At 42.2% G+C, this 24327-nt stretch overlaps 1 protein-coding gene and 1 long non-coding RNA gene across 2 annotated transcripts; both read right to left on the bottom strand.

Annotated features, from left to right (window-relative positions):
• Nucleotides 1-1820: 1820 nt before the first annotated feature.
• Nucleotides 1821-19931, bottom strand: LOC120042185 (acyl-CoA Delta-6 desaturase-like). The gene is made up of 12 exons (XM_038987054.1): nucleotides 19522-19931; nucleotides 18722-18832; nucleotides 13244-13441; nucleotides 12890-12991; nucleotides 12418-12543; nucleotides 9107-9167; nucleotides 8906-8982; nucleotides 4149-4246; nucleotides 3891-3987; nucleotides 3427-3506; nucleotides 2906-3031; nucleotides 1821-2773 (listed from the first exon to the last, which is right to left on the bottom strand). Exons 1-12 carry the CDS (start codon nucleotides 19765-19767, stop codon nucleotides 2722-2724), a joined length of 1374 nt encoding a protein of 457 aa, XP_038842982.1. The 5' UTR covers nucleotides 19768-19931; the 3' UTR covers nucleotides 1821-2721.
• Nucleotides 19932-20219: 288 nt separating this feature from the next.
• LOC120042186 lies at nucleotides 20220-20862 on the bottom strand. Its single transcript, XR_005476046.1, has 3 exons — nucleotides 20836-20862; nucleotides 20420-20496; nucleotides 20220-20310 (listed from the first exon to the last, which is right to left on the bottom strand). It is a non-coding gene; the product is annotated as an uncharacterized LOC120042186 (long non-coding RNA).
• Nucleotides 20863-24327: the final 3465 nt, after the last annotated feature.

The following is a 24327-nucleotide window of genomic DNA, read 5'->3' as shown; positions in this document are numbered from 1 at the left end:
CCACAGGGTAAATGCCAACCTGTCTTAGCATTATCCACAGGGTAACTGCCAACTTGTCTCAGCATTATCCACAGGGTAACTGCCAACATGTCACAGCATTATCCACAGGGTAACTGCTAATCTGTCACATCATTATCCACAGGGTAACTGCCAACTTGTCTCAGCATTATCCACAGGGTAACTGCCAACTTGTCTCAACATTATCCATAGGGTAACTGTCAACCTGTCTCAGCATTATCCATAGGGTAACTGTCAACCTGTCTCAGCATTATCCACAGGGTAGCTGTCAACCTGTCTCAGCATTATCCACAGGGTAACTGCCAACCTGTCTCAGCATTATCCATAGGGTAACTGCCAACTTGTCACAGCATTATCCACAGGGTAACGGTCAACCTGTCTAAGCATTATCCACAGGGTAATGTGGGTAATGTCAACCTGTCTCAGCATTATCCACAGGGTAACTGTCAACTTGTGAGTCTGAAAATGGACACTGGAGGTGAAGGAATCGAAGTATCAATTGGATGTACAAAGACATCATTTCCAAATACAGATGTTAAGTGTACAGAGGTAATCATATACATTATATTGTTTCAGATGCGACCTTCCGATGACTCCCATGTGACAATTCAACAACGGACCAAGTTATTTGAGCAAACAATGACGAGTATTGAAAGCACTCTGTTAGTTGTCAGTCATTAGTCATTCATTCAGATGAATGACCACAGTAGGCTATTGTGATTTGTAGATTTATGCATAGATTTGTATTTATTTATGTAGCCTAGCTACAGCATTAAGGTAAAAAGCAAACATTTCCATTCATTAAAATACATGGCAACATATATTTATGAAATATATTTGGGCATTTATTTTACTAGCTACCACAGCATGCTATCAAAATGTATTTCCATATATTTAAATATATAAATACATATGTAGAAATATATCAAAAAGGCCAATTTTGTAATATGTCCATATATTTAAATATATGTAATATAAGGCTTAAACACATATTTATTTAAAATATACATAAATACATAAATGTTGTTAAAACAGGGTGGCACCAATGGATTAGGGCCAGGCGTTTTGGTTGTTCTTCGGTTGTTGTTTTTCTACCCCGCATTTCGATCATCAAGTGGCCGATATAGCACCTTCTCACACCATGATCATCTAACATAATTATCCAATAAGTCCAAAATCAATTCCTAACCGTGTGGTTTGACTCCAGATGAGATTAAATGAAAATATCTGCATCAACAGCATACACTTTAGCCTAATGCACCAAATGATTAGCCTAAGGACATAAATCGAAATAAATATTTTACTTACTCATTGTCTGTTATGAATATTATATAGGAATAATAGGCATGTTATCTAAGAAAATATAGCCGACAAACTAGCCATTTTCATTAAACACACGTACAAAACGTCAGTGATGAGGATATATATGGCTTTTGCAAGCGCCAACATCTCTCTCGAAAAAGTTGACAATCCCAAATTGCGCGCATTCATTAACACACATGTAAAGAACGGAGCCGCAGTCCGGTAAAAACACAACAGAAAGCATCTCCATAGTAACGGACAAATCCACCGACATGCATTTTGTATGAGAGCTGGATGAAGACGTTACAGTTGTTCTGGCTGATAGAGTGTATTTACAGGCAGTGAACTATTCAACAGTGTTAGAATATCACTCCGAGTAGCTGCGCTTTTACATGCGCCTTGCGGAGGCGGAGAAGTTAATCTCTCCAAATACTGCCGTTTTACCAGAGATGGATCAATTGTGTTATTTCTATAGGAAATGAAAATAGGCGAGCCATTAGTATTCTGAAAATAGTCTATATTTCACCCTCTACATTTTCTGATACAAAAATGCCTATCATAACCACATGATAACAGGCAACGAATACGCTGTGAAATATTGTTGTTGATGATGTTGTCTTGTTGTGTAAAGACGAGACTGTTTCACTAAATCCTCCAAAACGTTTCAAGGTTGAAGCATTCTTCTGAGACGGAATAATTATTTCAGATGGCTGTCTATCCTGTCTATCCTGTCTTTCCATTTAAAATGTGACGCTAAATTGCAGGTTTTGCAGAATATATTGTAGTCTGCAATGAGCATCCCAGCGGGGAATTTCAAGCGATAGAGATTTTTATTGTGCACTTATATTTTCTGCTTGGATTCATAGTCTTTCCCCTTTACGTGTCCTAATTTCCCCATTTATATAACCTCCTGTGATCAGGGATTGAGTCTGTTGGAGGCGATCAGCTTGAGAAAAACGAGGTGTAAAATCACTGATCTACAAATAGTTTTCCCTGCTAAATAACAGGCTTAGTGAAATTAAGATTCGTATGCTGCGTTTCCCCTGGTTAAAGCGATCCCTCCGCCAAAAACGAATGGACAACCAGACTGGAATGATTGAGACTTGTGTCAATTACAGAGCATTTCCTAGGATTCTCTGCCTGCATCAAACCCAGTGGATAATGCTGGAAATATAGGTCAATAAAAACGGTGTTTAGTTTTTTTTAAACGCCTGGCCCTACTATATAAACCCTCTATTTCTGCTATGGATCCCCATTCACTGCTGCCAAGGATTAAAACAATTATATCACAATAATGTTTGCAGCTAACATTATCAACACAAACATCTAGGAAATGTCCTCTCTGTTCACAGGTAGTTAATCTGAGATGGATTTAAATCCCGCCCAGAGCCAGGAAGGGATTTATTTATGAAGATATGCATCCAACCACAGATCCCCTGACTTCTTCAGTGACCTGGGGAAGAACAGAGGTGGATAACAAACCAGGTAAATCACATAGGAGTCTGAGAGCAGCAGGTATCACCTTATGATGTACAATCTACTCCCAGAGGATAGCACTATACAAGTATTCATTAAAACATGTTACCTGACAACATCAGTCATGCCTTTCTGCAAAGTCTTGACCTGATAAGGAACTCCATGTTTCTCACACAGAGCACGAACCAGAGGAGCCACCAGGTGGTAGTTATGACGGGGCATGGTAGGAAACAGACTGGGAGACAGAGGGGGAGACAGAGAAAGAGAGGCAGAGAGAGAGAGTGGGGGGCAGGGAGAGAGAGAGGGGTGGGGGAGGAGGAAGGAGAGAGAGGGAGGGAGAGGGGTGGGGGAGGAGGAAGGAGAGAGAGGGAGGGAAAGACAGAGAGAGCAAACGCAATCAGAGTTTTTCAGAGAAACCTCAGTTTCTGAGTAGGATTGTATCGATATTGTATCTAAACCCTATTATGAGGTACAGTAATTAGTACAAACAACAAATTATATTTAAGATCAAATGAAGCTGAATACTGCTTAAACTATAATTTAGTATGTCAATGCCCTGATAAATGACCATCTAAATACAGTATATACTGTTGACAGACAACAGTAAGGTGGGATATTTGTTTCACTTACTGGTGTTCAATCTGAAAGTTGAGGTGTCCACTGAACCAGTCGTTGAAAGTTGACTGTTCAATGTTGCAAGTAGCACTCAACTAAGACCAGAGAAAGAGACACGTTACAGCTCCCTCTACTGGTAGCACTCAACTAAGACCAGAGAAAGAGACACGTTACAGCTCCCTCTACTGGTAGCACTCAACTAAGACCAGAGAAAGAGACAGGTTACAGCTCCCTCTACTGGTAGCACTCAACTAAGACCAGAGAAAGAGACACGTTACAGCTCCCTCTGCTGGAGAACTACGGATGGCACAGTCCCAGAAAACACTCCTGGGCCTGTATTCAGGACTGCTGTTCTCGGATCAGTTTAGCCTTTTAAGATGATAATGAATAGGAATGTATGGACAGGGGGGACCTGATCCTACATCAGCCCTCCTACTCCAAGATACAGATCCAGTTGTCTAGTAATGATGACATGTTACCTGCATGGTGAGCCAGTCCTGGTGTCTCTCGTGATCTATCTCCATAGGAAGATGATTCATCTGGGTCACCCACACAAACCAGTGGCTTTCCAAAAACCTATATACAGTACAATATTCACAATACAATTATTCAGCAACAATATTATGTTACATTATGACATCAAGCACAGCATTGTGTTGTTTTATAATACTGTAGATAGTTTGAATACAATTAATGAATGAGTTATTCTTTGAGCTCCCTCTCAGTTCATACTTTACCTGACGAAGCTGATCAATGCTACTGAGCCAAAGAAACCAAAGAAGGGATAGTAACAGCAGAAGAAGCGAAGGTAGAAACTCATCGACCACGCCAGATCCTTCACAGGAGACAAAGATTGGTATTACGGCCAGACATGATCACATCTGGGGTTCCTAGCAAAGCAACAATTATCACATCTAGGGTTCCTAGCAAAGCAACAATGATCACATCTATGGTTCCTAGCAAAGCAACAATGATCACATCTAGGGTTCCTAGCAAAGCAACAATGATCACATCTAGGGTTCCTAGCAAAGCAACAATGATCACATCTAGGGTTCCTAGCAAAGCAACAATGATCACATCTAGGGTTCCTACCAAAGCAACAATGATCACATCTAGGGTTCCTAGCAAAGCAACAATGATCACATCTGGGGTTCCTACCCAGTGGCAACACGTCATTCATGTTTTGAGCCCCACATTAAATAGAAATGATAGATGATACCTATCAATGCTCATCGGCCATTGGACATAGACATTACACAACAAGTTGGAAATGACAAATTCAACAATGAGTGGTTTGGAAGGAATCTGTGACAGTGGCTAACTACAAGCATTGCGAAGCAACCACTAGCCTGCTATTCAGTGGAGTGGCTGTGTGGTCCCACATCTGGGATTAAGGGTCTCTTTTCCAAGTTTAAAATGATAAACATCCAACATTGACCACGCTGTCAATGAAGCGTGATTTTGTGCCGCACTCAAAAAACAACTGTTACCTTAAGAAAACTTGACTTCAAGACAACTGTGAAAGTCGGGAATAAACGACCTCCGACTGAGAAAATACGGTCATCCAACTTTGAACGGTCATCCAACTCGGCAATTGTAAATCCGGCCTCTTTTCTAGAGCTACGACCTGAAGATCAATGATGTCATCATGATTTAAGCTTGTTTTTTTCTGAGTTCCCAGTTGTCTTGAAAGCACCATAAATCCAGAGAATGACAGACTTTGATGACAACATTTGCCCACGAAGGACTGCGTTGCCACTTTGAGCACAGCACAACAAGGTGATTTTTTGTATGCTGCTGCATAAATATAATTTGCCAGGGAGATATGTATACTGTAGCTAAGAAAGTAATACTAAGTGTCTGTTGTGTAGTAAGATGTTAGTAGCTCATGTGCCTCACTCTAACAATTTGGTCCCTTTCCCCCCTCATAACTTACTGTTCTGACTTGGTGGCGCACATGTAGCCTACAACCTGTTTTAGATAAATATAATCATTGAATATTGTAAGAGCTTTCCTTGTCTGCTTATATCCCCCCTTTATTTATCCTACGGTTCTGACTTGGTGTACAGGGAGAACAATTGAAGAACGGCCAGTGTTCTGAATTCTGTCCCGGTACATTTCAAAAGCGCTAAACAAATAGTTTTATTGACTACGTCCGTCCTAGCTTGCTCATTAATGTCTTAATCGAAATGACAGATTGCCTCTTATCCGCTTGTCGTCCCCTTATGCCATAGTTTGTACATCTCAATTGTCAGTAGAAACCACATGTGTTTAAGCAAGTCAGCCATATCAGCTTTGTTTTTTTTAAATCAGTAAATGAGGCTGAATGACCTGTTTCGCTGCCAGACAAGGCTCCACTGATAGCCAGGTGTAGAAGTGGTAAGATGTTGGGACTGCTGTTGGCACAGCTATATGTAGGCCCTAACAGTTTGTGGGCACCGTTTGTCACCATTACAGTGCAATTAATGTATTGTTTAGTGTTGTGTAGTGGCTTTGCTGGCATGCATCCCATTTTTGTTTTGTTTTTGCAAGCTAAAATCACCCCTGTTCCAAGCAAAGCAACAATTATCACGGTGATTAGGAAGTTAGTTCACCTGATGTCACAGGAAGGCCAAAAAGATCAAGGACAACAACCACCCGAGCCACTGCCTGTTCACCCCACTATCATCCGGAAGATCATCAAGGACAACAACCACCCGAGCCACTGCCTGTTCACCCCACTATCATCCGGAAGATCATCAAGGACAACAACCACCCGAGCCACTGCCTGTTCACCCCACTATCATCCGGAAGATCATCAAGGACAACAACCACCCGAGCCACTGCCTGTTCACCCCACTATCATCCGGAAGATCATCAAGGACAACAACCACCCGAGCCACTGCCTGTTCACCCCACTATCATCCGGAAGATCATCAAGGACAACAACCACCCGAGCCACTGCCTGTTCACCCCACTATCATCCGGAAGATCATCAAGGACAACAACCACCCGAGCCACTGCCTGTTCACCCCACTATCATCCGGAAGATCATCAAGGACAACAACCACCCGAGCCACTGCCTGTTCACCCCACTATCATCCGGAAGATCATCAAGGACAACAACCACCCGAGCCACTGCCTGTTCACCCCACTATCATCCGGAAGATCATCAAGGACAACAACCACCCGAGCCACTGCCTGTTCACCCCACTATCATCCAGAAGCTGAGGTCAGTACAGGTGCATCAAAGCGGGGACCGAGAGACTGAAAAACAGCTTCTATCTCAAAGCCATCAGACTGTTAAACAGCCATCACTAACATTGAGTGGCTGCTGCCAACATACTGACTCAAATCTCTAGCCACTTTAATAATTAAGAATTGGATGTAATAAATTTATCACAAGTCACTTTAAACAATGCCACTTTATATAATGTGTACATACCCTACATTACTCATCTCATATGTAATTACTGTACTCTATACCATTTACTGCATCTTACCTATGCCGTTCGGCCATCGCCCATCCATATATTTACATGTACATATTCTTATTCATTCCTTTACACTTGTGTGTATAAGGTTGTTGTTGTGAAATTGTTAGATTACTTGTTAGTTATTACTGGTTATTACTGCACGATCGGAACTAGAAGCACAAGCATTTCGCTACACTCACATTAACATCTGCTAACCATGTGTATGTGATAAAATTTGATTTGATTTAGTCATTTCTGATGGTACAGTCAGTGTGTTGTTGGTGGTGCAATATTATGCTCGCTAGCTTTAGTGAGCGACGAACAAGGATTTAGTGCCCCAAGGTGTTATCATAGTCATATATATCCTCCCTGCCTTTCTAAGGTCTTCGAAAGCCAAGTTAACTTCTCTAGGGTAGGGGACAGCATTCGGAATTTTGGATGAAAAGCATGCCCAAATTAAACTGCCAGCTACTCATCCCCAGAAGATAAGATATGCATATTATTAGTAGATTTGGATGGAAAACACTCTGAAGTTTCTAAAACCGTTTGAATCATGTCTGTGAGTATAACAGAACTTATTTAGCAGGCAAAACCCAGAGGACAAACCATTCAGATCTTTTTTTTTTTTTTTTTAGGTCACCCTGTTTTCAATGAGTTTTCATTGGGAATCCAGATTGCTAAGGGACTTGCTTGCAGTTCCTACCGCTTCCACTGGATGTCACCAGTCTTTAGAAATTGGTTGAGGTTATTCCTTTGTGTAATGAAGAAGTACGGCCATCTTGAATAAGTGTCACTTCATGTGTACTGATTGATAGAGGCGCAAGACCAGAAAGCATGCTTGTTTTCTTCCTGTATTGAACACAGATCATCCTGTCTTCAATTTGATCGATTATTTACTTTTAAAAAATACCTAAAGTTGTATTACAAAAGTAGTTTGAAATGTTTTGGCAAAGTTTACAGGTAACTTAATATTTTGTCGTCACGTTGCGCAAGTTGGAACCGGTGTTTTTCTGGATCAAACGCGCCAAATAAATTGACATTTTGGATATATATCGACGGAATTAATCGAACAAAAGGACCATTTGTGATGTTTATGGGACATATTGGAGTGCCAACAACAGAAGCTCGTCAAAGGTAAGGCATGAATTATATTTTTATTTCTGCGTTTTGTGTCGCGCCTGCAGGGTTGAAATGTTTTCTCTCTTTTGGTTTACTATGGTGCTATGCTCAGATAATAGCATTGTATGCTTTCGCCGAAAAGCCTATTTGAATTCTGACAGGTTGGCTGGATTCACAACACGTGTAGCTTTAATTTGGTATCTTTCATGTTATGATTTAGTGAACGTTTGATTTTTATAGTAATTAATTAGAATTTGGCGCGCTGCAATTTCTCTGGCTTTTGGCCAAGTGAGAAGGTAGCGTCCCGCCTAAACTCAGATTTTTGGATATAAATATGAACTTTACCGAACAAAACATACATGTATTGTGTAACATGAAGTCCTATGAGTGTCATCTGATGAAGATCATCAAAGGTTAGTGATTAATTTTAACTCTATTTCTGCTTTTTGTTACTTCTCTCTTTGGCTGGAAAAATGGCTGTGTATTTCTGTGGCTATGTACTGACCTAACATAATCGCAAGGTGTGCTTTCGCCGTAAATCCGTTTTGAAATCAGACACTTTGGTTGGATTAACGAGAGGTTTATCTTTAAAATGGTGTATAATGCTTGTATGTTTGAGGAATTTTAATTATGAGATTTCTGTTGCTTTGAATTTGGCGCCCTGCAATTTCACTGGCTGTTGGTTAGGTGGGACGCTACCGTCCCACATACCCTAGAGAAGTTAACAAACAGATCACAGACCATTTTGAATCCCACCGTACCTTCTCCGCTATGCAATCTGGTTTCTGAGCTGGTCATAGGTGCACCTCAGCCACGCTCAAGGTCCTAAACATCATAGCATTACTCTCTCATGGAAGCCCTTATGTTCCAGATGGGAATGAAGAGGAGTAAGTCTACATTTAGTTGGTATGAAATCTCACCACCCAGTCCTGTCGTAAAAACATGGTCCGCAATATCTGGATGTGGAAATACACTGGAATAAGTAGTGGAGGTCCAACTGAGAGACAGAAGGAAAATATTGGTAATACATACATACATCAGTGGTCTGTCTTTTGCTTTTATGTGTTCAATGGAAGTTGATGTGATTTATATACAGAAATGAAAGGTGTTCAGAAACTTACTGAGGAAGAAGTACTGGTGTTGGTGATGGTAGGGCATGTACTTCAACTTCTTTACACCATACTGCAATAGACAGAGACAAGGAGTCAGATGGATCTTACACAGAAACACTAATACCGGTTTAACACTACTGAAACAAACTGTTACATGGATATCATTACATGGTTATTTCATGAATATTACATTAAATTAATGAACTATTACGCAGATATTTGAATATTACATGGATATTATTACATGGTTATTTCATGAATATTACATTAAATTAATGAACTATTACACAGATATTTGAATATTACATGGACATTATTACATGGTTATTTCATGAATATTACATTAATTTAATTAACTATTACATGGATATTTGAACGTTACATGGATAATATTACATGGTTATTTCATTAATATTACATTAATTTAATGAACTATTACATGGATATCATTACATGGTTATTACATGGATATCATTACATGGTTATTTCATGAATATTACATTAATTTAATGAACTATTACATGGATAATAAACATAACATAACAAAATAAACATTACTTGAAAGCATTGTTTACTAATGGGGAATGCGGTCAGAGGCTATAAAGGTGCGGCAGATGACATTCCCCCCAGTTCTCTCTTTGCTGAAGCCATGAGTGCACGTTTCAGTGCCCAACAGGTTGTAGATCAGATTTTTTCAGACGTCCAGGAGGAACAAGAGAACAATGACTTAGAAGAGGAGGAGGTATCTGAAGAAGAAGATGGGGAAGAATACAACTCAGAGCATAATGCGTCATCTTCAGATGAAGAAGAAATCCCCCAAGATGAAAGAGATACATTTTTGTCAAAGAACAGAAAAATAACATGGTCTTAGTCACCACATGACAACCAGGGCAGGATGGCAGCACAAAATGTCATAAGGATGACCCCAGGGCCTTATGACCCCAGGGCCTTATGACCCCAGGGCCTTATGACCCCAGAACCCACAAGACATGCAGTTGCCCAGGACATTGCCTCAACATTCTACATGTTCATCACAACAGCCATCTAAAACAATCATCCTGGAGATGACACATTTGGAGGGTTTCCGTAAATATGGAGACAACTGGAAAAGGATGGATGAGATTGACCTGCGTGCCTACATAGGGCTGCTAATCTTAGCGGGTGTGTATAGCTCCCGAGGCGAGGCTACATGTAGTCTCTGGGATGCAGAGAGTGGAAGGGAGATTTTCCGTGCCACGATGCCACTGAAAGTCTTCCACACTTTGTCAAGAATGCTACGATTTGATAACCGTGAGTCAAGACCTGCAAGACATGTGAGATACAAACTGGTGGCCTTAAGAGAGGTCTGGGAGAAGTGGGTGGAGCGTCTGACATACCTCTACAACCCTGGGCCTGAAGTAACAGTGGATGAGCAACTGGTTCCATTCAGAGGTACATTTTTATTTTCATATCTGTAATGTAAGTGATTTTGACCGTTCATTTTATTATGTATTGCTGTAATATCATTGATTTATGTGATTGTTTTCTGTGACACTGATACTAATTACTGATAGTAATCTCTTTTGTCAAAAGGTCACTGTTCTTTCCGGCAATATATGCCCAGCATGCCAGCAAAGTATGAAATCATACTTGGAAAGATGAAAGTCTGCACAAGGAAGCCGACCAGTGGAGGCCCGGAGAAGAACCAGGGGATGCGGGTTGTGCTTGATGTGACATATGGATTGAGGGGGCACAATGTCACGTGTGACAATTTCTTCACCTCTTATGAACTCAGCCAGCAAGATCCTGAAGAGGAAGACCACCATGGTTGGCACAGTGGGAAAGAACAAGCCTGAGCTCCCCCCTGCACATCTCACAACAAGGGGGAGAGAGGCCTTCTCATCAAAGTTTGCCTTCACCCCCACCACCACTCTAGTTTCTTACCTCCCAAAAAGGAACAAGAATGTGGTCCTCCTGAGCACACTGCACAAAACAGCTGAGATCAGTGATCGTGAGGACAGGAAGCCAGCCATCATCCTGGACTACAACCACAACAAAGGAGGCGTGGACAACCTGGACAATGTGATTGGAACTTACAGCTGCAGGAGGATGACTTCCCGCTGGCCCCTGGTCATCTTCCACAACATCATTGATGTGTCCTCATACAATGCCTTCATGATATGGAACAAGATCAACCCTACCTGGGTGCCTGCTAAGCGGAAAAAGAGGAGGGTGTTCCTGGAGCAGCTGGGAAAGACACTTGTAACCCCACATTCAAAGAAGGGAGTGCCTCCCCCGCACAGCAGCATCTGCAGCGCTTGTGAAAGCTGTTCAGGGGGTTGAATCTTGTCCTGATCTACCTGAGGCTGCAGCTGGGGCAGGCAAGAGAGGAGATGCCAATTCTGCCCCACAAAGAAGGACTGTAAAACAAATTCTATGTTCTGCACATGTGAGAAATACATTTGCAAAGTCCATGCACACACACTTGCATACTGTCCTACATGTGCTAATTCGAGTTTATTGATTTATGTTCTTCATGTTTTTGCTTTGTATCTATTATCTTATTTTATTCTTATTTATTGTTCTTGTTTATACCATTGTGGGTGGGGGCAATGGTTAAAAAAATGGGAGAAGACTAGTATTTTGTAGTTGAATTCCTCATTGTACAGTATTTAAGAATATATCACTATGTTGCCAAAAAATGTCAAGACTGTTATTGTTTCCCTTCAATAAAATGCATTCACAACTACTTTCTGCACATTTCTGTTATTTTCTTAGGCTATACAAGTGCTAAAAAGTTTGTTTACACCTCTTGCTATCTTTTTTACACCTATGCAGTACCTTTAACAATAATAATAATAATAAACCTCTTCTTTAGTAAAGAAAACAAGTATGACAGGTGTGTTGTAATAGAAACGAGTGGTGTCCACTGATTAAATGCAGTCTTTCTGCATTGTGAAGAGGGAAAACCCAGATATGCACAAAGTTTGTGATGAATGACAGGTTGCAAAATAGATTTGTAGGTTTAAAATTAAATTAAGATGTTTAATTTTAGGGGTTTAGTTAAGGCGGGTCATTTTTTACCCTTAGGACAAGGGGAGCAGACAGAATGTTGAGACTACACAAGGGTTAAAAGGATATTTGAATTTTACATTAATATTATTTAATGTTATTTCATAAAAAATTACATTAATTTAATGAACTATTACATTGACATTTGAATATTACATGAATGATTAGATTATTATTGAAATATGACATGGAGTCAGATGGGTCATAAAGCAGTAAGGTTGTGGGACCAGTTGGGGCAGAGATCACATATATATTATAGAGATAACTACCTCTACAGGCTGTTTGTCTCCCAGGACGAAGACATGCAGTGAGTTGACATCAGGATCTTTACTCAACACGTTGGGTTTAGCGTGGTGCTGGAAGTGACGATGGTTCCACCAGTTAGCAGAGGCACCCTGGAAACACACAGCTACTGTTACTTATTAAATGGTACACACAATTACACTTACTGTAACTTACACCTGTTGGACACTACATTAAACAAGGCTAATGTATAGCAGTGAACTTGGAAATGTAACACTGCTCTTGTGAATGTAGGAAAGTGAAAGGGACAGTTTCCTGAACAAAGATTGAACGTAGTCCTGGAGTAAAATGTACTTTCAAAGGAGATTATCCATTGAGAATGGTTTTCAGTCCAGGACTGGGTTTAAACTGTGTCCGGTTAACTTATCCAACGAGTAGCAAAAGATCAGCCTAAAGAAACAGTCATGTCAAATGTCCAACCATTGTCCAGTAGCCTACCTTTAGGTGTCCAATGACAAACTTTTGCAGTACGTGATTCCAGCTGGATTTCTTGAAGACTGACAGGTGGCCGTAGTCATGCTGCAGCCAGCCAGCCTGGGCCTGAGAGGGAAAAAGAAAGGCGGTGTCTTGAACGGTGTCTGAAAGGTGGTTTGGTAACCCTATCGCTAAGCTAAACCCTTACCCTAACCTAACCTCACCACCCCTAACCTTCACCTTAATCTTAACCCTAACCTAATCCCCTAACCTTCACCTTAATCTTAACCCTAACCCTAACCTTCGAACCCTATGCCTAACCTTTGAATCTACTAGTCAACTATCTTCTTGTACTCCCTAATAATACTGTAATGGTACCTGAGACGTGGCCAGCATGAGGGAACAGAGCAGTGTGAGGCTCCAGCTGGTCCCCCAGACCCAGAGCAGGCCCAAAGCCAGGGCCTCTAGTAGCAGGATGTGGCCCAGGTAGAGGCTGAAGAACAGGGGGCGGGCACGGAGGAGGCCCTCACTCTCCACATGGTCGCGCAAGGCCTGGAAGTCCTGCACTAGTGCTGCCTGTATGGATTAGAGGTGATCAATAATCAATTAAGATGTATGAAGTAAGGGGTCTTTCTCAATTGCTCTGTCCTTGATTCGAGGACGTGAGAAATTAGGATGAGAGGAATTACAGAAAGACCAACTGTGATAGAACAAAGTAGATGAACCAGGAGGAAGGTGGATGACGGTAGAGAGATGAGAATTGAGGGAGCGGAAGGAAGGAGAGGAAGAAGACAGGAGAGGGAAGAGAACAGGAGAGGGATAAGGACAGTGTAAATTGAGAAGAGAAACCTGTAGAGAAGAAGAGGAAGAAGAAGGGTAAGGAAATAGAAGTAACAGAAAGCTGAATAGATAAACACACAGCGGACAGCCGGGCATCTGGGCACATAGACAGGCTGGTGTAATGTGCCCTAGTTATAGTAGATGACTGAAGACCAAATAAAATAAAATAAAATTGTATTTGTCACATCCGCCGAATACAACAGGTGTAGACCTCACAGTGAAATGCTTACTTACAAGCCCTTAACCAACAATGCAGTTTAAAGAAAAATACCTTAAAAAAGTAAGAAATAAAATTAACAAAAAATTAAAGAGCAGCGGTCAAATAACAATAATGAGGCTATATACAGGGGGTACCGGTACAGAGTCAATGTGCGGGGGAACCGGTTAGTCGGGGTAATTGAGGTAATATGTTCATGTAGGTAGAGTTATTAAAGTGACTATGCATAGATAATATCAGAGAGTAGCAGCAGCGTATAAGAGGGGGAGGGGGGCAATGCAAATAGTCTGGGTAGCCATTTGATTAGATGTTCAGGAGTCTTATGGCTTGGAGGTAGAAGCTGTTTAGAAGCCTCTTGGACCTAGACTTGGCGCTCCTGTACCGCTTGCCATGCGGTAGCATAGAGAACAGTCTATGACTAGGGTGGCTGGAGTCTGACAATTTTTAGGGCCTTCCTCTGACAGCGCCTAGTTTAGAGGTCCTGGATGGCAGGAAGATTGGCCCCGGTGATTTACTGGGCCGTTCGCACTACCCTCTGAAGTGCCTTGCGGTCGGAGGCCGAGCAGTAGCCATACCAGGCAGTGATGCAACCAGTCAGGATACTCTCGATGGTGCAGCTGTAGAACCAATTGAGGATCTGAGGACCAATGCCAAATCTTTTCAGTCTCCTGAGGGGGACAACCTGGACAAGGGGATTGGAACTTACAGCTGCAGGAGGATGACTGCCCGCTGGCCCCTGGTCATCTTCCACAACATCATTGATGTGTCCTCATACAATGCCTTCTTGATATGGTAGGTTTTTATCGTGCCCTCTTCACAACTGTCTTGGTGTGCTTGGACAATGTTAGTTTGTTGGTGATGTGGACGCCAAGGAACTTGAAGCTCTCAACCTGCTCAACTATAGCCCCGTCGATGAGAATGGGGGCGTGCTCGGGGCCTCCTTTTCCTGTAGTCCACAATCATCTCCTTTGTCTTGATCACTTTGAGGGAAAGGTTGTTGTCCTTGCACCACACGGTCAGGTCTCTGACCTCCTCCCTATAGGCTGTCTCGCCATTGTCGGTGATCAGGCCTACCACAGTTGTGTCATCGGCAAACTTAACGATGGTGTTGGAGTCGTGCCTGGCTGTGCAGTCATGAGTTAACAGGGAGTACAGGAGGGGACTGAGCATGCACCCCTGAGGGGCCCTCATGTTGAGGATCAGCATGGCGGATGTATTGGTACCTACCCTTACCAGCTTGGGGCGGCCTGTCAGGAAGTCCAGGATCCAGTTGTAGAGGGAGGTGCTTAGTCCCAGGGTCCTTAGCTTAGTGATGAGCTTTGAGGGCACTATGGTGTTGAACGCTGAGCTGTAGTCAATGAATAGCATTCTCACATAGTTCCTTTTGTTTAGGTGTGAAAGGGCAGTGTGGAGTGCAATAGAGATTGCATCATCTGTGGATCTGTTGGGGTGGTATGCAAATTGGAGTGGGTCTAGGGTTTCTGGGATAATGGTGTTGATGTGAGCCATGACCAGCCTTTCAAAGCACTTCATGGCTACAGATGTGAGTGATACGGGTCGGTAGTAATTTAGGCAGGTTACCTTAGTGTTCTTGGGCACAGGGACTATGGTGGCCTGCTTGAAACATGTTGGTATTACAGACTCAGACAGGGAGAGGTTTAAAATGTCAGTGAAGACACTTGCCAGTTGGTCAGCGCATGCTCGGAGTACACATCCTGGTAATCCATCTGGCCTTGCGGCCTTGTGAATGTTGACCTGTTTAAAGGTCTTACTCACATCGGCTGCGGAGAGCGTGATCACACAGTCATCTGGAACAGCTGATGCTCTCATGCATGTTTCAGTGTTACTTGCCTCGAAGCAAGCATAGAAGTGATTTAGCTTGTCTGGTAGGCTCGTGTCACTGGACAGATCTTGGCTGTGCTTCCCTTTATAGTCTGTAATAGTTTGCAAGCCCTGACACATCTGACGAGCGTCAGAGCCAGTGTAGTACGATTTAATCTTAGTCCTGTATTGATGCTTTACCTGTTTGATGGTTCGTCGGAGGGCATAGCAGGGATTTCTTATAAGCTTCCGGGTTAGAGTCTTGCTCCTTGAAAGAGGCAGCTCTAGCCTTTAGCTCAGAGTGGATGTTGCCTTTAATCCATGGCTTCTGGTTGGGGTATGTATGTACAGTCACTGTGGGGATGACGTTGTCAATGCACTTATTGATAAAGCCAGTGACTGATGTGGTGTACTCCTCAATGCCATCGGAAGAATCTCGGAACATATTCCAGTCTGTGCTAGCATAACAGTCCTGTAGCTTAGCATCTGCTTCATCTGACCACTTTTTTATTGATCGAGTCACTGGTGCTTCCTGCTTTAATTTTCGCTTGTAAGCAGGAATTAGGAGGATGGAATTATGGTCAGATTTGCCAAATGGAGGGTGAGGGAGAGCTTTGTATGCATCTCTGTGTGTGGAGTAAAGGTGGTCTAGAGTTTTTTCCCCCTCTTGTTGCACATGTAACATGCTGATAGAAATGAGGTGAAACGGATTTTAGTTTCCCTGCATTAAAGTCCCCGGCCACTAGGAGCGCCGCCTCTGGATTAATATTTTCCTGTTTGCTTATGGCGGTATACAGCTCATTGAGTGCGGTCTTAGTGCCAGCAGCGGTCTGTGGTGGGATGTAGACAGCTACAAAAAATACAGATGAAAACTCTCTAGGTAGATAGTGTGGTCTACAGCTTATCATGAGATACTCTACCTTAGGCGAGCTAAACCTTGAGAATTCCTTAGATATCGTTCACCAGCTGTTGTTTACAAATATACATAGACCGTCACCCCTTGTCTTACCAGAAGCTGCAGTTCTATCCTGCAGTTACAGTGTAAAACCAGCCAGCTGTATGTTATTCATGTCGTTCGTTCAGCCACGACTCTGTGAAACATAAGATATTACAGTTTTTAATGTTCTGTTGGTAGGATAAACGTGGTTTTATTTTCCAGCGATTGTACATTGGCCAATAGTACGGATGGCAAAGGCAGATTAGCCACTCGTCGCCTGATCCTCACAAGGCACCCCGATCTCCTTCCGCAAAATCTCAGTCTCTTTCTTCTGCGAATGATGGGGATGAGGGCCTGTTCAGGTATTTGGAGTAAATCCCTCTCGTCCGACTCATTAAAGGAAAATTCTTTTTCCACGTCAAGGTGAGTAATTGCTGTTCTGATGTCCAGAAACTATTTTTGGTCATAAGAGACGGTAGCAGCAACATTATGTACAGAATAAGTTACAAACAATGTGAAAAAACAAAACAAAATAGCACAGTTGGTTAAGAGCCAGTAAAACAGCAGCCATCCTCTCAGGGGCCGTCCATAACATGACAAAATATCTCCATCCACATCACACCTGCTCTTACCACACTCTAGTTATAGGGGCATCTGGGCACATAGACAGGCTGGTATAATGTGATCTAGTTATAGTGGCATCTGGACACATAGACAGGCTGGTATAATGTGATCTAGTTATAGGGGCATCTGGACACATAGACAGGCTGGTATAATATGATCTAGTTATAGGGGCATCTGGGCACATAGACAGGCTGGTATAATGTGATCTAGTTATAGGGGCATCTGGGCACATAGACAGGCTGGTATAATGTGATCTAGTTATAGTGGCATCTGGACACATAGACAGGCTGGTATAATGTGATCTAGTTATAGGGGCATCTGGACACATAGACAGGCTGGTATAATATGATCTAGTTATAGGGGCATCTGGGCACATAGACAGGCTGGTATAATGTGATCTAGTTATAGGGGCATCTGGGCACATAGACAGGCTGGTATAATGTGATCTAGTTATAGGGGCATCTGGACACATAGACAGGCTGGTATAATGTGATCTAGTTATAGGGGCATGTGGACACATAGACAGGCTGATATAATGTGATCTAGTTATAGGGGCATCTGAACACATAGACAGGCTGGTATACTGTGACCTAGTTATAGTAGATGACTGAAGATAACACACTACTTTTCTAGGAGGTAAATCCTGTCTTTAAATATCTTCATCCACATCACACCTGCTCTTACCACACTCTGACACATTATAGAAAGTAACATTCTGCACAGCATTCTGTCTGAGAAGCATGGAATTCCCTATCAGCCAGAGAAAGACAGGCCTCACACTGGTCCCCGGGTCCCTACCTTAACCTACAGTATGTTAGAGTGTGCGTGGTGTCAGAGGGAGAGATGGTGTAGGCTTCACATTCTATGTTTCATTATGTAGCCTACAACGATGTATGTTATGTAGAGGGAGAGATGGTGTAGGCTTCACATTCTATGTTTCATTATGTAGCCTACAACGATGTATGTTATGTAGAGGGAGAGATGCTGTAGGCTTCACATTCTATGTTTCATTATGTAGCCTACAACGATGTATGTTATGTAGAGGGAGAGATGGTGTAGGCTTCACATTCTATGTTTCAATATGTAGCCTACAACGATGTATGTTATGTAGAGGGAGAGATGCTGTAGGCTTCACATTCTATGTTTCAATATGTAGCCTACAACGATGTATGTTATGTAGAGGGAGAGATGCTGTAGGCTTCACATTCTATGTTTCATTATGTAGCCTACAACGATGTATGTTATGTAGAGGGAGAGATGCTGTAGGCTTCACATTCTATGTTTCAATATGTAGCCTACAACGATGTATGTTATGTAGAGGGAGAGATGCTGTAGGCTTCACATTCTATGTTTCATTATGTAGCCTACAACGATGTATGTTATGTAGAGGGAGAGAGAGAAAGACGGGCCTCCTCACATTTTTCCCATGGTCCTGGCTGGGCTCTGTCGTTGCCAGCTCTCCAATCAGCAACGGCTTCAGAAACTTCCTGACAAAATGAGGATCAGGATGGAATGCGGAAAATGCGTCCTAGAAATTAGAGACATAGATTCATCTATGTTGTTAAAGAGAAATACATACAAATATCCTTTATTTGTCTCTCAGTAAAAAATTATAATTAATATATCGCTGTGTGATTAAATAAAGACGCATCATGCAGAAATCGCTCCTCCATTTCCTGGTTGTTATAATTCTAATAGTCTAATGCCTAATTTCAGTTTATGTGACAAAACAAGCAAGTATAGTATAGAGAATCATTGTATGATTCAAACCGCTGGGAAATAACTCTTTCATAAACCAAAAAAATATTTGCATATCTCAGCAAACAAACAACAAAACCGAAAGTAAAAGATACAAAAAAAAAGAAACTTAAGAACAGGAAGCATAGAAATAGAACAGATAGAACATATCTAGAAATAGAACAGATATAACTGCCTCTTAGACTTTCAATGAGAATGACAGACCAAACATTTGCATATTGCAGCTTTAAGAGATTATCATGATCCATCAATGTACGATCCACTAACAACTAGCGTAATATGTCATACAGTCACAATGTACGATCCACTAACAACTAGTGTAATATGTCATACAGTCATAATGTACGATCCACTAACATCTAGTGTAATATGTCATACCTACAACATAATATTTGCAACAGTCTTCCTGGAATAGCTTGAGAACATTTGACCAACAACTTCCATAGTTAGGCTACTGACCGTGGCATCTTCTCCGGCAAAGTGACTGATGACCCGGATGCCCCCCGGGTGTCTCTTCGCCCACTGAGTAATATTATAGACCTTCCTGTCGATGACCAACCACTGGTCGCCTCTGTGGCAGTGCCTCTGGACCTCTTCCCAGGTGTAGACTGCACTGCCACCTCGCCCTCCTCCCCCTCCACCGGGCCCACCCCTGTCACCCTTGGCCGGCTCGCTTGACTCAGTCTGCTGTCCTCCGCCCCCCATCCTTGTTTCTCTCTGCTCCACTCACACCGTCGCTGTGTTGGCTGCGCTCTGTCCAGTCTGCCCAACTGAAACACACTGAGGACCAGTAAAATGCAATGTACAGAGAGGAAGACAGGGAATGGAATCAGAATCAGATGATGCTGTCTGAGCCAAGCCACACCTACGTGGTGAAATGGTGTGATTCCTCTGCAGTTTGATGTTTATTGGGATGAGTCTTGTCCTGGAGGCAGAACTGAGAGATTTCCACTAGATAAGCGAGCTGCAAAGTCAAACTTGGCTATATATTAATAAAAAAATTATGAAAACAAAAAATATTTTTTTGGTCTTAATTTAAGATTAGGGTTGGGTTTAAAATCTGATTTGATTACTGTGGCTGTGCCAGCTAGTGACCACGCTGCAGAGCTGCCTCCAGAACAACATTCATGACGAAAAACGCTAACCTGCGACTCTTCTGCCAAAGGGAAGGGAGATGTTCTCCAGACAGCGTTGTACAACAAAATGTGTTGTTCAATTCATTTGCTGAAAATATCGAATGACGAATACCTGTAGAGGCGCAATAATGTTAGCCAGTCTAAGTCCCGTAATTCTGTGGAGTTCCTATTCTAACAACATCGAAACCATTAAATATGTTGCTCAAAATATCTACGAATACCTGTAGCATTCTGTATGGAGTTCCTATTGTAATCTGTTGAGCATCGATGCAATTCACCACGATGTTAATTTTTAACACTATATTAGAATAGAGACAAAGAGCATTGAAATGTTCTCATCAATAAATAATAAAGAATACGGAGATGCGCCATTGTGTGGGCATGGACTCCTCTTCCGTTCCGCATATGTTTCCCGAGTTTTATATGACACACAGTGCAAACCTTTATGACTGTTTAATATTAATGTCTCTATAATGACAGACATTATAAAATCGAATAGTCCGTTGTCGTGTCAACCTTTACAGAAATCCCCAGGCTACATGACATTACATTAAAGTAGGCTATACTGTTATCAACAATATAACGCAATTATACAATGATGATGTGTATACAGAATGAATGGAATAGCTGCACTTACCAACATTTCCAGATGTGCAATCCTCTCCTCGCTCAGTCTCTTATTCATAAAAATACATTTACTTATTTCTGATCACCCGTCTCATCATCTATCCAATCAAATCATTAGTAGGCTCCTAACGGTATATTTCGTTCCTATAGCTCAGTCATTCACCCACTCGTTCACTATACAATTCAAAGCCGATCATTCGAGGGTCTCTAGTCCAATAGGGTTGTTTCACTAGCCTACTGCCATATCTGTAATAGGTTCACAACAACCTTTCCGAATTATATAAAAAATAAAGTCCGGCCCTCTCAATCTGATTGGCCTTCATGTCTGTCAATCACTTGCCCTTGTCAATCACTTACCTATTCCAACCAATCAGGACGTTCTTGGACGCAATCAGGGCCCCGCCGCTGACACAGTGAGTGTTAACGTGGTGTCTCAAGAAGAAGAATGCATCAGTGTGGAGTATTTTATTAGGATCCCCATTAGCTACAGGCAAAGTTGCAGCTACTCTTCATAAGGTCCACACAAAACATAAAACATGACATAATACATAATACGAATAGACAGATACAGAACTACATTAATTAAAATAAATAAAATAACATAAACTAACAATACACAAAACATGAAATATAAAACGCAACATGTAAAGTGTTTCATGAGTTGAAACAAAATGATCCCAGAAATGTTCCACAAAGAGCTTGTTTCTCTCATATTTTGTACACACATTTGTTTACATCCTTGTTAGTGAGCATTTCTCCTTCGTCAAGATAATCCATCCACCTGACAGGTGTGTCATATCAAGAAGCTGATTAAAGGGTGTCAAAGCTGGCCTCCCGAGTGGTGCAAAGGCCTAAGGCACTACATCACAGCACTTGAGACGTCACTACAGCCCCGGGTTCCATCCCAGGCTGTGTCACAGCCAGCCGGAACCGGGAGACCCATGAGGCGGTGCACAATTGGCCCAGCGTCTTCTGGGTTAGGGGAGGGTTTGGCCGCAGGGATTTCCTTGTCCCAATTCTTTATTCATGGCTGTGTTCTTAGGCAAAATTGTGAGTGAGCCCACTCCCTTGGCTGAGAAGCAACCCCACACATGAATGGTCTCAGGATGCTTTACTGTTGGCATGACACAGGACTGATGGTAGCGCTCACCTTGTCTTCTCCGGACAAGCTTTTTTCCGGATGCCCCAAACAATCGGAAAGGGAATTCATCAGAGAAAATGACTTTACCTCAGTCCTCAGCAGTCCAATCCCTATACCTTTTGCAGAATATCAGTCTGTCCCTGATGTTTTTCCTGGAGAGAAGTGGCTTCTTTGCTGCCCTTCTTGACACCAGGCCATCCTCCAAAAGTCTTTGCCTCACTGTGCGTGCAGATGCACTCACACCTGCCTGCAGCCATTCCTGAGTAAGCTCTGCACTGGTGGTGCCCCGATCCCGCAGCTGAATCAACTTTAGGAGACGGTCTTGGCGCTTGCTGGACTTTCTTGGGCGCCCTGAAGCTTTTTTCACAACAATTGAACCGCTCTGCTTGAAGTTCTTGATGTTCCGATAAATGGTTGATTTAGTTGCAATCTTACTGGCAGCTATATCCTTGCCTGTGAAGCCCTTTATGTGCAAAGCAATGATGATGGCACGTGTTTCCTTGCAGGTAACCATGGTTGACAGAGGAAGGACAATGATTCCAAGCACCACCCTCCTTTTGAAGCTTCCAGTCTGTTATTCAAAATCAATCAGCATGACAGAGTGATCTCCAGCCTTGTCCTCGTCAACACTCACACCTGTGTTAACGAGAGAATCACTGACATGATGTCAGTTTTTGTGGCAGGGCTGAAATGCAGTGGAAATGTTTTTTTGGGATTCAGTTTATTTGCATGGCAAAGAGGGACTTTGCAATTAATTGCAATTCATCTGATCACTCTTCATAACATTCTGGAGTATATGCAAATTGCCATCATACAAACTGAGACAGCAGACTTTGTGAAAATTAATATTTGTGTCATTCTCAAAACTTTTGGCCACGACTGTACAGTGTTTCCTAAAACACTTTGGTGACACATTGATCTGACATGCACTGTCAACTGTGTGACCTTATATAGACAGGTGTTTGCCATTCCAAATCATGTCCAATCAATTGAATTTACCACAGGTGGACTCCAATCAAGTTGTAGAAACATCTCAAGGATGATCAATGGAAACAGGATGCACTTGAGCTCAATTTCGGGTCTCATAGCAAAGGGTCTGAATACTTATGTAAATAAGGTATTTGTAACGACTCCTACCGAAGGTGGCTCCCCTTCCTGTTCGCTGTTCGGGTGGCGCTCGGCGGTCGTCGTCACCGGCCTACTAGCTGCTACTGACTTTTCCTCCCCCTCCTTATTTGTTTATTGGTTACACCTGTTAGTGGTTAGGGTGATTAGTGGGGCTTTATTACCCTGCTGGGTGTGCGGGATTGTTTTGTGTACAGGTTGTACATGCTTGTGTGTCACGGTTAGTGTACGTTGTCTCTTTGGATATTAGTGTTCTCGTTTATGTGGTGGAGCATACACTTAGAGTGGCGTCGTGTTCACCTATGTGTGATTATATTAGAACGCTACTCTGAACTCTCTGTCTCCTGCGTTTGACTCCTTCCTCCACTACACCCCGGGCATTACAGTATTTCTCTTTTTTTTTTAAAATGCATTTGCACAAATGTCTAAAAACCTCATTATGGAGGTAATTGTGTGTAGATGGATGAGGGAAAAATCCATGGCTGTAGCCATGCCTCGTTGTGCTTTAGACCGGTGCGCCACTCGGGAGGTCTAAGATAGATATCCACGATATGGCAGAGGGTGTCAAGCGCCATAACAGATATGTTTTTCCCGCTAACAGATTACGGTCAATAATATCAAAGGCTGCACTGAAATCTAAAAGTACAGCTCCCATAATCTTCTTATTATCAATTTATTACAGCCCTTCATCAGTTATTTGCCCACTGTTCCTCGGGCGCCGAAGATGTGGATGTCGATTTAAGGCAGCCGCCCCGCACCTCTCTGATTCTCTCTGATTCGGAAGGGTTGGGTTAAATGCAGAAGACACATTTCAGTTTGAATACATTCAGTTGAACAACTGACTAGGTATCCCCCTTTCCCTTTCCCTTTCCCCTTTGCCCTGTCCCTTGTGTCAGTGCAGTACATTTATAGGCATGCTGAAAGTCTGTTGTTCATTTCTTCATAGAGAAATAACATTGTATTTGGACAAACACAATTATTTCCAAAGAGTTTGCTAAGAGCCGGCAGTAGACTTATTGGTCTACTGTTTGAACCAGAAAATACCGCTTTACCATTCGAAAGTAAAGGAATCATGACTTTAGCTTCCCTCCAGGCCTGAGGGAAAACGTTTTTCTTCAAGCTCAGATTGAAGATAACGGCAACATATTCTGTTACTATCCTCAGTAGCTTTGGTTATTATTATTCATTATTGATGGCCAGCAACACTAAAAAAAAATGTTCCATGCTAACCTTATT

Source organism: Salvelinus namaycush, unplaced genomic scaffold (genome assembly GCF_016432855.1).
Source record: "Salvelinus namaycush isolate Seneca unplaced genomic scaffold, SaNama_1.0 Scaffold63, whole genome shotgun sequence".
In the NCBI taxonomy this organism is placed as follows: Eukaryota; Metazoa; Chordata; class Actinopteri; order Salmoniformes; family Salmonidae; genus Salvelinus; species Salvelinus namaycush.
The sequence above is the reverse complement of the archived record's forward strand: the minus strand, read 5'-3'. Positions and strand labels throughout refer to the sequence as shown.

Bases quoted from the DNA above. Each gene is read 5' to 3' on its own strand.
- LOC120042185 (XM_038987054.1), bottom strand. From the start codon at position 19,767: ATGGGGGGCGGAGGACAGCAGACTGAGTCAAGCGAGCCGGCCAAGGGT. The intron at 13,442-18,721 runs GTGAGGAGGCCC...TAATCCATACAG, and splicing joins GCCAGGACCATGGGAAAAAT to GCAGCACTAGTGCAGGACTT. The intron at 9,168-12,417 runs GTAGTTATCTCT...TGTCTATTGCAG, and splicing joins GAGACAAACAGCCTGTAGAG to TATGGTGTAAAGAAGTTGAA.